Source organism: Marmota flaviventris, chromosome 2 (assembly GCF_047511675.1).
Source record: "Marmota flaviventris isolate mMarFla1 chromosome 2, mMarFla1.hap1, whole genome shotgun sequence".
In the NCBI taxonomy this organism is placed as follows: Eukaryota; Metazoa; Chordata; class Mammalia; order Rodentia; family Sciuridae; genus Marmota; species Marmota flaviventris.
The window spans coordinates 165,201,257-165,218,269 of NC_092499.1; the positions used below are offsets into that span (position 1 = coordinate 165,201,257).

The 17,013-nt window shown below is 40.0% G+C and overlaps 1 protein-coding gene across 5 annotated transcripts in view; it reads left to right on the forward strand.

Moving 5' to 3' along the window:
• Tasp1 (taspase 1) overlaps positions 1-17,013 on the forward strand; it is a 282,779-nt gene that overhangs the window by 216,586 nt on the left and 49,180 nt on the right. For all 5 annotated transcript variants that reach the window (XM_027921784.3, XM_071608719.1, XM_071608720.1 and 2 more), the window contains one exon: positions 2,082-2,192. In XM_027921784.3, coding sequence (XP_027777585.1) covers positions 2,082-2,192 — 111 coding nt within the window. The remainder of the gene's footprint in view (positions 1-2,081; positions 2,193-17,013) is intronic.

Below are 17,013 nucleotides of genomic sequence, written 5' to 3' on the forward strand. Positions count from 1 at the left end.
CTGGGATTACAGGTGTGTGCCACTGTGCCCAGTTTTAATGCTTTTAAAAATATATTATAGTCATACGTAATAGTGAGGTTCATTTTGACATAATCAGAAATGCATATAACATAGTTTACTCATTCACAATCCCCAGCTCATCCTGTTTTCCTCTTTTACTCCCTTCCCTGATCCCTGGCTTATACTCTACTGATCTTTTATTTATGTATTTATTATTTTAAATTGATACATTATAGTTATACATAAACATGGAATTCATTATGATGTATATGTACATATGTGTAGCATAAGTTGGTCAATTTCATTCTGCAGTTCCTCCTCTTGCCCACCCTTCCACCTTTCCTCTCAATCCCCTTCTTCTACTCTACTGTTCTTTAATTTTTCAGGATATCCTCTACCCCTTTATTTCTCTCCTTATTTTTTCTAGCATTCCCAAAGGAGAGAAAATATTTAGCCCTTGACATTCTGAATCTAGCTTATTTCACTTGGCATGATGTTCATAAGTTCCTTTCATTTACCAGCAAATGACATAATTTCATTCTTCTTTATGGCCGAATACAATTTCTTTGTGTATAGACACCACATTTTCTTTATTCATTCATCTGTTGACAATACCTAGGCTAGTTTCGTAACTTGGCTATTGTGAATTGTGCTGCTATAAACATGGATATGCCTATATCACTATAGTATGCTGATTTTAGTTCTCTTGAATAACTATCAAGGAATGGGATAGCTGGGTCATATAGTGGTTCCATTCCTATTCTTATGAGAAATCTCCATACTGCTTTCCAAAGTGGTTGTTCTAATTTGCAGTCTCATCAATGTGTAAGTGTATCTTTTATCTTGCTTTTTTTTTTTTTTAACTTCTGCTCAGTCCATTTGCCTGTTTTCCCTGTGTTGCATTTTTGTTTGTTTTGGTCTCTCTTTCCTGAGACAGAGGCCTAATTGAAACAACTTAGTGATCTTAGCAGGTCTTAATTTGTTGTCTTGATTTCATCCCTGGCCTCTATCCCTGCCTTCAGTTCCAAGTCTCCAATTTCTGATCCTTTCAGTTTTATGGCAAAACTAGAAGGTTCCTTGTGGATGTCCCTCACTCTAAGTTCCCTCTATCCTATAGAAAATTACATTTCAGCTTCCGTAGGTCTGTTAGGTGAACAATTGCTTGTCCATCTCCTTTCCATTTACTAAAAGGTCCCTTCCTCTCCCCTCCACTTCCTCTTTCTCTGCCCTTTTTGAGTCATGCCTTTTTCCTTCCTTTCCCACCAATTCACTGGATTTAGGGAGAGAGTGGAGATAAATGTATGTATTTAATCTACTAAGTTTAACCAGAAGCTCCCCCCCCAATCCAATTTGGTTGGTTTTTATTTTTACTACTTTCTTTGATAGTTCTTAGGTTAATTTTGCATTTGTTCTCCATGTGCTCACTTGCTATGCCAGATGTTTGAAGAAGATGTCCTTGGGGAAGAAAAATGAGGGGTTTTAAAATATAATGTTCTTGAAATGCTCACAATAGTTCAGTGTGTGAGATCTCAAGGAGGCTGAGCTGTTTCTAACTACCAGAATCTCATAATAGAAATATAGTTTCACTCTTATTTGTGTAAACCATCAGGAGCATTTTTAAATGTTTGTAATAAAGTTTGTGGCTTATTGTTTAAAATAGAATTTAAGGTAGTTAAACAAAGCTTTTGGTGGTATATCCCTGACATCAGGGAGAGCCTGGTAAGTAGTCTCTAAGAGTTGATCAAAGGGAGTTGTTGAACATTTTTTCATGTATTTGTGTTTTGGTCCTTTAATCTGGTAGTGTTTCCAATTCCATTCTGAATACAGTAATGCACACTCCATTCCCCACTCAAGTCATCTTGGCGGCATCTGGTAATGTCTTTGCCAAATGGCTCCTGTTCAGGCATAAGCCTGCCTTTGCCATCAAGTCTATACGAGGTATGAACAATGATGACTGTCAGAAAATGGGCATCTTCCAAGCTCTTATTCATAGCACATTTTTGTTCTGGTAATCAAATGAAAACTGAAAAATCAAAAAAGTAAAATTCCCTGAAAAATGACCTCTAATCCCTTGTGCCTAGGTTCACCTTTCCTAGCCAGTGAAGATGGTGTACTTGGTGGAGTGATTGTTCTCCGATCATGTAGATGTTCTGCAGAGCCCGACTCCTCCCAAAATAAACAGACACTTCTAGGTAAGTTGGACACATATATATTGTGTCTTTTTCACTTTTTCAAAACATAAAAAGGCTTATATCCTTCAGTCAATAATTTTAAGCTATGGGAAGGCCAGGGTACACTATTGACATCTAGACATCTCTATTCTACTGATCGTTATCCACAGGTAAACATGCAAAAGATGAATGTTTATTTTAAAGTACATGCTCAATGCACATTTTCCAAGGGGGCTCAGAACCTGGGAGCTTTAGTAAAGTCCAGTATTAAGAATATTAGATAATGTATTGCTCCTCTGCCTTATTACACAAAGCATTTGAGGTGACCCATAACAATATACACAGTAACAGAAGATTTCTTCCTGTCCCCACTCCTGAAAAGGAATCAGAACCATGTGAAGAGCTGCTGGTCTAGAAGTTAGTCCTGGCTCCATGGCTTATTAGTTCTTGCATCTTTGTGCGTTGGTCTTACTGTTCCATGCCACTTCCTCATCTGTAAAATAAGGATGCCTGCCCTGCCCTCCTCATAAAACTATGGTTGAGGGAGGGTCAAATGAGTGTTTTTGAAGATTTGCAGACATCCATGCAGATGTGTGGTTTTGTGTTTAGCCATGCCCATCAGTGAGTATGAAACCCAACCCACCCTCCATTTACCAAGGCATAGACTTCTGGAGTTGCCACTACTCACTTTTTCATGCACCCAGGGAGGTACTTCTTAAAAATCCATGTAAATGTGGCACATAAACTAGCAGGGTCCTATTATTTTATTTTATGAATTAACTTTTTATTTAGGCATACATACACTTAGAAAAGTACACAAATTATAATTTCTTTTTTTATTTTTTTATTGGTTGTTCAAAACATTACAAAGCTCGTGATATATCATCTTTCATACATTTGACTCAATTGGGTTATGAACTCCCATTTTTACCCCAAATACAAATTGCAGAATCACATCGGTTACACACTCACATTTTTACATAATGGCATATTAGTGACTGTTGTATTCTGCTACTTTTCCTATCCCCTACTATCCCCCCTCCCCTCCCCTCCCATCTTCGTTCTCTACCTCATCTGCTGTTGTTCAATTCTCTCCCTTGTTTCCCCCCCTTTCCCCTCACAATCTCTTATATGTAATTTTGTGTAACATTGAGGGTCTCCTACCATTTCCATATGCTTTCCCTTCTCTCTCCCTTTCTCTACCCCCACTCGTCTTTGTTTAATGTTAATCTTTTCCTCATGCTCTTCCTCCCTGTTCTGTTCTTAGTTGCTCTCTTTATATCAAAGAAGACATTTGGCATTTGTTTTTTAAGGATTGGCTAGCTTCACTTAGCATAATCTGCTCTAATGCCATCCATTTCCCTGCAAATTCTATGATTTTGTCATTTTTTAGTGCTGCGTAATACTCCATTGTGTATAGATGCCACATTATTTTTATCCATTCATCTATTGAAGGGCATCTGGGTTGGTTCCACAGTCTAGCTATTGTGAATTGTGCTACTATGATCATTGATGTGGCAGTATCCCTATAGTACGCTCTTTTAAGATCCTCAGGGAATAGTCCGAGAAGGGTGATAGCTTGGTCAAACGGTGGATCCATTCCCAGCTTTCCCAGGAATCTCCATACTGCTTCCCAAATTGGACGCAACAATTTGCAGTCCCACCAGCAGTGTACAAGTGTACCCTTTTCCCCACATCCTCGCCAACACTTATTGTTGTTTGACTTCATAATGGCTGCCAATCTTACTGGAGTGAGATGGTATCTTAGGGTGGTTTTGATTTGCATTTCTCTGACTGCTAGAGATGGTGAGCATTTTTTCATGTGCTTGTTGATTGATTGTATGTCCTCCTCTGTGAAGTGTCTGTTCAGGTCCTTGGCCCATTTGTTGATTGGGTTATTTGTTATCTTATTGTTTAATTTTTTGAGTTCTTTGTATATTCTGGATATTAGGGCTCTATCTGAAGTGTGAGGGGTAAAAATTTGTTCCCAGGATGTAGGCTCTCTATTTACCTCTCTTATTGTTTCTCTTGCTGAGGAAAAACTTTTTAGTTTAAGTAAGTCCCATTTGTTTATTCTTGATATTAACTCTTGGGCTATGGGCGTCCTATTAAGGAATTTGGAGCCCGACCCCACAGTATGTAGATCGTAGCCAACTTTTTCTTCTGTCAGACGCAGTGTCTCTGATTTGATGTCTAGCTCCTTGATCCATTTTGAGTTAACTTTTGTGCATGGCGAGAGAAAGGGATTCAGTTTCATTTTGTTGCATATGGATTTCCAGTTTTCCCAGCACCATTTGTTGAAGATGCTATCCTTCCTCCATTGCATGTTTTTGGCCCCTTTATCAAATATAAGAAAGCTGTGATTTTGTGGATTGGTTTCTGTGTCCTCTATTCTGTACCATTGGTCCACCTGCTTGTTTTGGTACCAGTACCATGCTGTTTTTGTTACTATTGCTTTGTAGTACAGTTTGAACTCTGATATCGCTACACCTCCAGATTCATACTTCCTGCTTAGAATTGCTTTTGCTATTCTGGGTCTTTTGTTTTTCCATATGAATTTCATGATTGCTTTATCTATTTCTACAAGAAATGCCTTTGGGATTTTGATTGGCATCACATTAAACCTGTAGAGAACTTTGGGTAATATCGCCATTTTGATGATGTTAGTTCTGCCTATCCATGAACAGGGTATATTTTTCCATCTTCTAAGATCTTCTTCTATTTCTCTCTTTAGGGTTCTGTAGTTTTCATTGTATAAATCTTTCACCTCTTTTGTTAGGTTGATTCCCAAGTATCTTATTTTCTTTGAGGATATTGTGAATGGAGTGGTTTTCCTCATTTCCACTTCAGAAGTTTTGTTGCTGATATACAGGAATGCCTTTGATTTATGCATGTTGATTTTATATCCTGCCACTTTGCTGAATTCATTTATTAACTCTAGCAGTTTCTTTGTAGACCCTTTGGGTCTGTTAAATATATTATCATGTCTTCCACAAATAGCGATAATTTAAGCTCTTCTTTTCCTATTTTTATGCCTTTAATTTCTTTTGTCTGTCTAATTGCTCTGGCTAGTATTTCAAGAACTAAATTGAATAGAAGTGGTGAGAGAGGGCATCCCTGTCTTGTCCCAGATTTTAGAGGGAATGCCTTCAGTTTTTCTCCATTTAGGATGATGCTAGCCTGAGGTTTAGCATATATAGCTTTTACAATGTTGAGGTAAGTTCTTGTTATCCCTAATTTTTCTAGTGTTTTGGACATAAAGGGATGCTGTACTTTGTTGAATGCTTTTTCTGCATCTATCGAGATGATCATATGGTTCTTGTCTTTAAGTCTGTTGATGTGGTGAATAGCATTTATTGATTTCCGTATATTGAACCAGCCTTGCATCCCAGGGATGAATCCTACTTGATCATGGTGCACAATTTTTTTGATATGCTTTTGTATTCGATTCGCCAGGATTTTATTGAGAATTTTTGCATCCAAGTTCATTAGAGATATTGGTCTGTAGTTTTCTTTCTTTGAAGTGTCTTTGTCTGGTTTCGGGATCAGGGTGATGTTGGCCTCATAGAATGAATTTGGAAGAGCTCCTTCTTTTTCTATTTCTTGAAATAGCTTGAAAGGTATTGGTATTAATTCTTCTTTGAAGGTTTTGTAGAACTCCGCTGTATACCCATCCGGTCCAGGGCTTTTCTTGGTTGGTAGTCTTTTGATGGCTTCTTCTATTTCTTCCTTTGTTATTGGTCTGTTTAAATTGTGTGTGTCTTCCTGACTCAATCTGGGCAGATCATATGACTTAAGAAATTGATCAATATCTTCACTATCTTCTATTTTATTGGAATATAGGGTTTCAAAATACTTTCTAATTATCTTCTGTATTTCGGTAGTGTCTGTTGTGATATTGCCTTTTTCATCCTGTATGTTAGTAATTTGAGTTCTCTCTCTTCTTCTCTTCGTTAGCATGGCTAAGGGCCTGTCAATCTTATTTATTTTTTCAAAGAAACAACTTTTAGTTTTATCAATTTTTTCAATGGTTTTTTTTTGTTTCAATTTCGTTGATTTCTGCTCTAATTTTAATTATTTCTTGTCTTCTACTACATTTGCTATTGTTTTGCTCTCCCTTTTCTAGGTTTTTGAGGTGTAGTGTGAGTTCATTTATTTGTTGGTTTTTTCTTTTTTTGAGGAAAGAACTCCAAGAAATGAATTTCCCTCTTAAAACTCTTTTCATTGTGTCCCATAGATTCCGGTATGTTGTGTCTGTATTTTCATTTGTCTCTAAGAATTTTTTTATCTCCTCCTTTATGTCTTCTGTAACCCATTGATCATTCAGTAGCATATTGTTCATTTTCCATGTGATGTAGGATTTTTCCTTCCTTCTTTTATCATTGATTTCCAGTTTCATTCCATTATGATCAGATATGGTGCATAGTATTATCTCCACGCCTTTATATTTACTAATAGTCGCCCTATGGCATAATATATGGTCTATCTTTGAGTAGGATCCATATGCTGCTGAGAAGAACGTGTATCCACTTGATGATGGTTGATATATTCTATATATGTCGGTTAAGTCTAGGTTATTGATTGTGCTGTTGAGTTCTATAGTTTCTTTATTCAGATTTTGTCTAGAGGATCTATCTAATGGCGAGAGCGGTGTGTTGAAGTCACCCATAATTATTGTGTTGTAGTCTATTTGACTCTTGAACTTGAGGAGAGTTTGTTTTATGAACGTTGCAGCTGCATTGTTTGGTACATACAAATTGATAATTGTTATGTCTTGTTGGTGGATGGTTCCTTTTAACAGTATGTAGTGTCCTTCTTTATCCCTTTTGATTAACTTAGGTTTGAAGTTGATTTTATTCGATATGAGTATGGCCACTCCTGCTTGATTCAGAGGGCCATGTGAGTGGTATGATTTTTCCCAACCTTTTACCTTCAGCCTGTGTATGTCTTTTCCTATCATATGAGTCTCCTGAAGGTAGCATATTGTTGGATTTGTTTTTTTGATCCAGGTTACTAGCCTATGTCTCTTGATTGGTGAGTTTAGGCCATTAACATTTAAGGTTACAATTGAAATATGATTTGTACTTCCAATCCTGTTTATTTATTTATTTATTTTAGTTTGGCTAGTTTTTACTTTCTGGTTATTTTCCTCCCCCTTTACTGAGATACCTCCCGCTGTTAGTTTTGGGCACTATTTTTCAATTCCTCTTCTTGTAGTATTTTGCTCAAAATGCTTTGCAGTGCTGGTTTTCTGGCTGCGAATTCTTTTAGCTTTTGTTTATTGTGAAAAATTTTAATTTCATTGTCAAATCTGAAGCTTAATTTTGCTGGATACAGTATTCTTGGTAGGAATCCATTATTTTTCAGCGTTTGAAATACATTGTTCCAGGATCTTCTCGCTTTCAAAGTCTGTGATGAAAAATCAGTCGTTAACCTAATTGGTTTACCCCTGAATGTAATCTGCCTCCTTTCTCTCATAGCTTTTAATATTCTCTCCTTGTTCTGTATGTTGGCTATCTTCATAATTATATGTCTTGGAGTTGGTCTATTACGGTTTTGAATGTTTGGGGTCCTGTAGGCTTCCAGGATTTGGCAATCCATTCCATCTTTTATCTCTGGGAAGTTTTCTAGAATTATTTCATTTAATAGGTTGTCCATTCCTTTGGTTTGATTCTCTATGCCTTCTTCTATCCTGATGACTCTCAAATTTGGTTTTTTTATGACATCCCATATCTCTTGAATAGATTGCTCGTGGGATTTAAGCATCTTTTCTGTGTTGACCATATTCTTTTCATGTTGATAAACTTTGTCTTCATTACCTGATGTTCTGACTTCTACTTGATCTAGTCTATTTGTAATATTCTCGTTTTAGTTTTTAATTTGGTTTATGGTTTCCTGCATTTCTAGGATTACTGTTTGATTTTTTTAAGATCTCTATCTCCTGGTAAAGCTCGTTCTTTGCCATTTGAATTTGTTTGTTTAATTCATTTTCAAAATATACTTTTATTGCTTGGACTTGCTGTCTCATGTCTTCTCTAATATTCCTTTCCATCTGAGTTAGGTATTTCTTGAGTTCTTTCTCTATCCATGTTTCTGATGCTTCTAGGTCCTCCTGTAGATTTAAGTTGTCCTGCATTGTTTGTACTCCTTTTTTCCCTTGTTTCTTCATGATGTTCACGTTACTTTCCAGCTCTATTTGATTGCTGTGTTTCTGCTTTCTTCTATAGATTTGTTTTGGTTTTGTATATCTCTGTTGTCTCTCCTTTGTGTTGGTAGACTATGCCTGCTAAAGTGGATTCCGCTGGGAAGGAATTCCAATGGCCGAGCTCCAGTTACGTCACCTCTCTGCTATGGTGGGCCCCAGGCTCCTTGCCGGGGTGTCCGAAAGGGGGGGTGGGACTGCACTGTCTCTGGTTGGTTTCAGCTCCTGGTTGCCGGCGGGCGGGTGGACTCCAGCCGCCCAGTCGCACAGGCAGCCGGCGGGCGATCTGTCGCTGGCGGGCGGGCGGTCTCCAGCCGCCCAGTCGTGCGGGCAGCGGGTGGGCCGTTGCCGTCGGATGGGCGATCTCTAGCCGCCCAGTCGCGCGGGCAGTGGGTGGGCTGTCGCCGGTGGGCGGGCGATCTCCAGCTGCCCAGTCGCGCGGTTGGTCGCTGGCGGGCGGGCGGTCTCCAGCCACCCAGTCACGCGAGCAGCGGGTGGACTGTAGCGGGGGGGAGTGCGGTCTCCAGCCTCCCAGTCGCGAGGGCCTGGCCTCTAGTCCTCTGGTTTCTCCTGCTAGACCAGATTTCCCCTGAGTGATGCCTCTCGGCAGTTCAAACTGTACTCTGGGCCTGCCGTTTGTTGGGTGTGGAGGGTGGCTATTGGGAACCCCGGCACTCTATTGTTTTGATTTTTTCCGCTTGCCCCTCCCCCAGTGCTGGCAAGACAGGTTTCGTTTTTGCTGCTGATGGGAGAGGGAGTTGAAGGTCAGGTGTCTCTAGTTTTCCTGGCGTCTTTATGCAGGCTCGCTCTGATAATCCCTCCCCCCCCCCCCCGGAAAGCCTAGGAGAGATTTTATGCAAATTCCCCACTGTATGGGAGATGAGCTGAGTAACACACACCTGTTTTATTGTCACTGTCGGAGAGTGGTGGTGGTTACTTCAGCTCTCCAAGATGGTGGCCGCTGGTTTCCTTGGTGGAGTTTCCATTGTGGGGGATAGAACTGTACCGCTTCCTTTCCCGTCTGAAATCCCGAACTCAGCCCGGGGCTCAGTGAGGGTTCAGCCAGGAGGATTCCACAGAATCCACAGCAACGTTTCTCCCTGCCTGCTGGTCGCTTCTCGGCGGCGCCCCGCCGTCTGGGGCGGGCCGCGCAGATCAGTCAGCCCAGATCTCCGGTCGCACAGTTGGCTTGTGTTTGAGACTCAATTACCGGACCTCGGTGCTGGAAATCCTTCCTCTAGGTTTCGGTGCACCCCCATTTTGCTGTAAGTTCCTAACAAGATAGTTTTTTGTCGTTCTAACTCGTTATTCACCTGCGCAGTGGCGCGGTACACGGGGTGTGATGCACTCTATTCGCGGCCATCTTGGAGTCCATGAGTTTAAACTTATTTCATAGTTTATCAATTGCTGATCTTTTCCAGCTACAAGAACTCAGTTAACATGTTTCTACCTCTATGAATGTTGACGAAAGTCCTTAAAGGGTTAGCCTGAGTGAAAAATCAGGCTTCAATGTATATTATAGTGCAATAGAAGTGAACCTAGAAGAAGTGCACTACTTCACAAACACGTTAAACATTTCCTTCCCCAGACAGATTTCACTCACTCATTTCCAATTCTTCACCCTTCCTTAGAAATCCTAGACATAGATAGTAGTAGGAGCCATTAAAAAAAAAAAATTAACACTTCACCTTCACTTGGGAAGAAATAACAAGGAAAAACAAAGCAGTTCAAACTAAATTGTTAATAAATATGTGAAAGTGAATTGATCTGTCATTTCAAAGTTAAAAGAAAAATGTTACGTGTGACAAAACAAATATTTAATGATCAAATGAAGGAAAATGAAACTATTTATCAAATGGCCACAAAATGCTTAAGTATTTGTGAAGTAAAGACTTTCCTTTAATATTAAGAAATATAGGGTTAAGAATACCTTGAAAGTATGTTAATCCTTTTTTTTCCTCTCCTTCAACCAGTTGGTAACAGATAAGAGTAACCAATTCATTCTTTTAAAATCTTTCTAAGACAAGGAATTCTAACGTATTTTAGAATCTCTGCTAAAATAAGCATTATTTAATGTAGACATTAAAATTTTATACAGTTACCTTCCAGAACCCGACCACCACCACCAGTAACTACTACTATCAATAGGAAATACAGAAGGATGACAAGATATTGGCATATTCAAACACGTCATACTTGCATGTAGGGTTGAGTGGTTAAGAAAACAAGGTTCTGGAATTGAGCCAACCTAGTTTTTGTATATCTCTGTTGTCTCTCCTTTGTGTTGGTAGACTATGCCTGCTAAAGTGGATTCCGCTGGGAAGGAATTCCGACGGCTGAGCTCCAGTGACGTCACCTCTCTGCTATGGCTGGCCCCAGGCTCCTTGCTGGGGTGTCCGAATGCGGGGGGTGGGACTGGGCTGTCTCTGGTTGGTTTCAGCTTCCGGTCGCTGGCGGGCGGGCGATCTCTAGCCGCCCAGTCGCACGGTCAGTCACCGGCGGGCAGGCGGTCTCCAGCCGCCCAGTCGCGCAGGCAGCGGGCGGGTGATCGGTCGCCGGCGGGCGTGCGGTCTCCAGCCGCCCAGTTGCAGGGGCAGCAGGTGGGCTGTCGCCAGCGGGCGGGTGATCTCTAGCGCCCAGTCGGGCAGCAGGTGGGCTGTCGCCAGCGGGCGGGTGATCTCTAGCGCCCAGTCGCGCGGTCGGTTGCCGGCGGGCGGGCGGTCTCTAGCTGCCCAGTCACGCGGGCAGTGGGTGGACTGTTGCCAGCGGGCGTGCGGTCTCCAGCCGCCCAGTCGCGAGGGCCTGGCCTCTAGTCCCCTGGTTTCTCCTGCTAGTCCTGGTTTCTCCTGCTAGACCAGATTTCCCCTGAGTGATGCCTCTCGGCAGTTCAAACTGTACTCTGGGCCTGCCATTTGTTAGGTGTGCAAGGTGTCTATTGGGAACCCCAGCATTCTATTGTTTTGATTTCTTCCGCTTGCCCCTCCCCCAGCGCTGGCTAGACAGGTTTCGTTTTCGCCGCTGATGGGAGGGGGAGTTGAGGGTCAGGTGTCTCTAGTTTTCCCCGCGTCTTTATGTAGTCTTGCTCTGATAATCCCACCCCCGGAAAGCCTAGGAAAGATTTTATGCGAATTCCCCGCTGTATGGGAGCTGAGCTGAGTAACACACACCTGTTTTATTGTTGCAATCTGTCGGAGAGTGGCGGTGGTTACTTCAGCTCTCCAAGATGGTGGCCGCTGGTTTCCTTGGTGGAGTTTCCATTGTGGGGGATAGAACTGTACTGCTTCCTTCCCCGTCTGAAATCCCGAACTCAGCCCGGGGCTCAGTGGGGGCTCAGCCGGCAGGATTCCACAGAATCCGCAGCAATGTTTCTCCCTGCTTGCTGGTTGCTTCTCGGTGGTGTCCCGCCATCTGTAGCCGCGGGGCGGGCCACGCGGATCAGTCAGCCCGGATCTCCCAATTATAATTTCTTGACAGATTTTCACAAAGTAAACCCACCTCATGTCATCAGCATTCAAATTAAAAAGATTGAATTTCACTGTAGCCCCCCAGACCCCTGCTAGTCCCTGCCTTTCTACAAAGTTAAACAATATGCTCATCTCTCTCTCTCTCTCTCTCTCTGTCTCTCTCTCTCTCTCATTTTTTTTTGTACCAGAGATTAAACCAAGAGGGCACTTAACCACTGAGCCATATCCCCAGCTCTTTCTTATATTTAATTTAGAGACAGAGTCTTGCTAAGTTGCTGAGGCTGGTTTTGAATTGCAGATGTACGCTACCACTCATGGCTCCAAATATGCTCATTTCTAACACCATGGTTAGTTTTGCCTGGTTTCCTGTATTCTAAAAATAGAATCATAGAATATGTATTATTTTCAGAAAAGAATGGTCTGGTCTTCAGTCAACATTAAGCCCCATTAGATTTATTATTACATGTGACAGGAATTGTTCATTTTCATTGTTGCATAGTATTCTATTGTATGAATTTTGTACTGTGTTTTGATATATTCTTCTGTATTTTTTCAATATACAAGCATAATATTCATCCACAGAGGCTGTGGTAGTTCAAACCTTTATATAAATTTGTATACAGAAAATGTGGGTGATACCTGATTATACTGTATGATTGTTGTTAATTGCTATAGTACAGGTCTTTTCCTACCCTGAGTTTCTGTGAGTCTATAAAATAGAAGACTCAGTATTTCTTAACGGGTATAAAAAGTATTTTTCTACAGAAGCCCGAAACATTTTCATAAAATCTTCTCATTCATTCCTTAAAAAAAAAGCACTTTAATCTAAAAGACCTTTCTCAGAGTCAACTGGACTCTGATCATCAATCTCACCATTATTCTTTTTGTTATCATCTCTCTTTACCTACCCTACTTCAAACATATATATTTTTAAATTGTAATCTCTGATTAAACCATGACAAATGGTGGTTTGCTTCTTTGATATCCTAATTATTTTTTAAATTTGTTTTTTAATTGTAGGTGGACACAACACCTTTATTTTATTTATTTATATGTGTCACTGCCGATTGAACCCGGGCCTCACACATGTTAGACGAGTGTTCTACTGCTGAGCCCCAGCCCCAGCCCTTGATATCCTAAATGTTGTTTAATATTTTGAATAGTCTTACATAGTTAGATAGGAGGGAATTGATTTTAAACATATGCAGAAGATTTATCTGGGCTTTCAATAAAACTCAGAAAACTAACCCTTGGTATTTGGGAGGTGGGAATTATTAAAATTGTTTGTTGGATTATTCCTAGTTTGTTTCCTTCCAGAAAGGAGTATCCCACTTTACTGATCTTGAACTCTGGTCCATTTGAGTCAGTCCTGAGGATTATCAGGGCCTTTTGGTTGTCTTTCAGTTTTTCAGGTTCATTGTAAAAATACATATTTAAGGATAAGTCATAGAATTTTTATCTCATGTTGAATTCTATTACCAAGGTAGTTATTTGTAAACTAATTTCTTTTATCTCAAAAGAAGCATTAAATATATGGAGCCAATTTAGTGAATAAGAAGTAAAAGCCATCTTTGCCACCTCATTCCCAGAGTCACCAGTCAGCCTCTGGTTCTGGTTATTCTTGTGGGAAACACTTTTACTCTTTAGAATGCACTCATGTTTCTGTTTCTTGATGAGTCAGTAACTTGTGGCTTCATGTTCTGGAAAAATAAAAACAAAAACAAAAACGCGACTCACACCACATCCCACTCCCCTTCTCTCCTGACTTTGGTTGGACTTCTACTCTAACTTGAAATAATATATTTTAATTTTATGTGCAAGTTTAGCACATTATCTCTTGATCCATCAACCTAATATAATCTGTATCAACCATCCCTCATCCCTTCAACTACATAAGTTGAGGGAAGTTCCTGCACATTTCTTTTCCTCTCTCATTGTACCTCATCTCTAGCAATCATTGTTATTGTTATTGTTATCCATGCTTCTCTTCTATACTTTGATTCGAGTTTGATTCAAAACAGTGACAATCAGTAACCAGCATTGACAGCATCAGGATTATTTAAATATTTCTCATTTTATATCCTTGTAATGGAAGGTTCGACCTGTAAAGAGGAGAAGCATCTCCTGCCCACGTCCTGTGTGGACAGTTGAGCCAGAGTTCTTCTATGTGGAGTATGCTGGTGGTGAGATAAAGCTAAGAAAAAGGAAGGCTACGAAAAGACAACACGATCAGGAAGCAATTTTGAAAAGCAGGGGTAGGAAGGTGCCAGGCTTTTAGCAGTGGAGCTTTCACACTGGGAGTGTGGGAGGTAGGGTGGGGAGAGAAGCCCACATTTGCTTAATTATATATAAGGGGAACTTCAAAGGTATTCCATAGAATGTTCTGCCACATAAGGTAGGAGGTGGGCTGTCCAGGCCCAATGGAGCTAGCTGGAGACTGAAGTCACGTGCATTGCATAATCCATTAAGTGGGAGTGGCCCACGAAATAGTGTGCAGTGCCAGACCAAAATCTCCTTGGCTCAAGGCTGAATGAACTCACTAAATAGCTCAGGAGTGGCTTCCTGCAAGCATCTGTCATAAACTTCTGCCTATAAAAGAGGGCTATTTTAGACATGGAGATCAAGTGAGTTCTTATGTGCTATATCCTATCAATTCTTTCAAATCAGGCCACAACTTAATTTACTGAAGATTTGAACTGTGATTTCTCATTGATTGCTTTTTCAAATTCTCATGAAAGTATAACTTCATAAACTCATGGCTACTTAATGCCCAATAATGTCCAGGATAAACCAAGAAGTTTTTTTCCCCCTATATATTCAAATAAAATAAAACAGTTCCCCAAATTTAAAACAATACCTGAATACTATATATTGTTTGATTTCTTTTTGTTTCAAGAATAGTACTATCAAAACAATCTCTAACTTTAGCTTTTTCAGTGTCTACATTCTTTTCTGAAAATCATAAAAAATGTTCTCATTACATCACAAAAGCAGTTTTAGTCAAACCCCATTGCCACTTGAAGTTTCCAGGAAGCCTGTACTGGGTGTCTCTTCTCAACCAAATATATCAATCACAAGAGCCCTGGTGAGCTGCTTTAAGGGTGATAAGACTCAAGTACAGGACATTTTTGAAGTTTACCCTTTGTTTCCTCTTCATCCATAGGTGGTGACGATGCTGTGTACAAATGAAAAGCCACCTGGGTACATGTTTAGCAGTCAGCCCCATATTTGGTTCCTGACATTACCCCTTTCTAGGGATGTGACATTTAACTTGTTATTTGACATCCCTAAGTCTCCATTTTCTCATTTTAAATATAGAGAGAGTGGAAAATATCAGATAGAAAGGAACTTTCAAGGTCCCTTGTGTGACCTTGTTACAGGTGTTTTATCTGTAAATTGTTTGCTACTTTTCCCTTCAAGAGGTAGAACTTAGTTTTATTCCCCTCCATCATGACTTAGACATTAGAGACTTGCTTCCAATGAATAAGAAGAAAACAGAAGTGATAGTATGTGACTTCTGAGACTAGGTCAAAAAAAGTTATTGTGGCTTCCTCCTTGCTCTTTCTGTTGGGACACCAATTGCCATATTGGGAGTATACTCAAGCAGCACTTTGGAGAGGTCCATGTATCAAAAAATTTTGATCTCCTTTCAACAGCCAATGAGGCGCTTCAAGTATCTCAGATCTGAATGAGCCTTAAGAGGACTACACAGCTGGACAACATCTTAACTGAAATATCATCAGAGATCCTGAGATAGAATCATCCAACAAAGTCACTACTAAATTCCTTTGCCGTTTTAGTTTTATTTTTAAGTTTTGTGGTTCTGATAACTGAACCCAATCCTGAATTCCTGATCCACAGAAACTATGGGATAATAAATGTTTGTCTTCTTACATCACTACATTTTGGGGTAATTTATTATGCATCAATAGATAACTAATAAGCCTTTAAACCCTCTCACCAACAAGTGGCCCTCTGGCTTATAAATGACTGCAATAACAAATGAGGATTCTCTCTGGAACTTGAGACAGTTCTTTCAGGCTTAAGTTTCTAAGCGGATCTTGGTTCTCTGGGATCCTCTGGGACAAATCTGATCAGTTCCTAATCACTCTTTTCTAGATCATCTCTTTAGCCTCCCCATATCTAGGCTCCTGTACTTTATTTTTCATGTCACACCTGCAGAATTCCTCTAGAGTGTTCTTTCTACAACAAATCTCCAGTTGGTCAAAGAATCTCACCATGGTCCCCATACCGGGGGGTGAACAGGAGAGAATTGAAAACAGTGGTGAAGCAGAAAGGGAAGAAATAAAAACATGTCCAGGAGAGCCACACTAATCTCAGGATTAGAAGACTAATGATCAAAACAAGAGTGTCATAAGTATATGTAATTAGTTTATTGTATGTGTAAGCTATATGTTGAATAAATTTATACATATGCTAAAATAAAACAAAACATGTATCTTTTACTGTTACTCCCTTACACTCTGATTTTTTATGTTTGTTTTTGATTGACACATAATTGTTCATACTTCCGTGGTACAATGTTGTATTTTAGTTTACCTAGCCATTGTATAATATGCAAATCAAGATAATTGGCATATTTATCACCTTAAATTTGTATTATTTCTTTGTGGTGAAAACATTAAAACTCCTGTCTTCTATATTGAGATGTTCAATGCATTAATGTTAACCATATTTATCCTACTGTGCAACAGAATATCAGAATTTATTCCAACTATCTAATAGTTATATTTGTCCATTGACCAACCTCTCTATATACCCCAACCTGTCTTCTCCTTTCCCTCTTTTCCCCACTATTCTAGTCTCAGCTTCTATGAGATCAGGTCTTTAGATTCCACTTATCATATGCTCAACTTTTAATTTTTCTATAAGGATACACACACACACACACACACACACACAATACCCACCTCTGCTGGTCAGTTCTTTACAGGATAGATTGAAACTACCTATTTTGGTGGGAAAATCCCTTCCCACATATGACCCCAGGATATGTTTTCAGTTATCATTTGCAACTAGTCCTTTTCCTTCCTTCATCTCCAATATTTCAAGTTCTAAACTCCAAATCACATCTTTCAAAGGATCATGTTATTTCCCCCACGAATTTGCAAATGTTGCATTTGCTGAGAATGCCCTTGCCCTCTTTAATACCTGG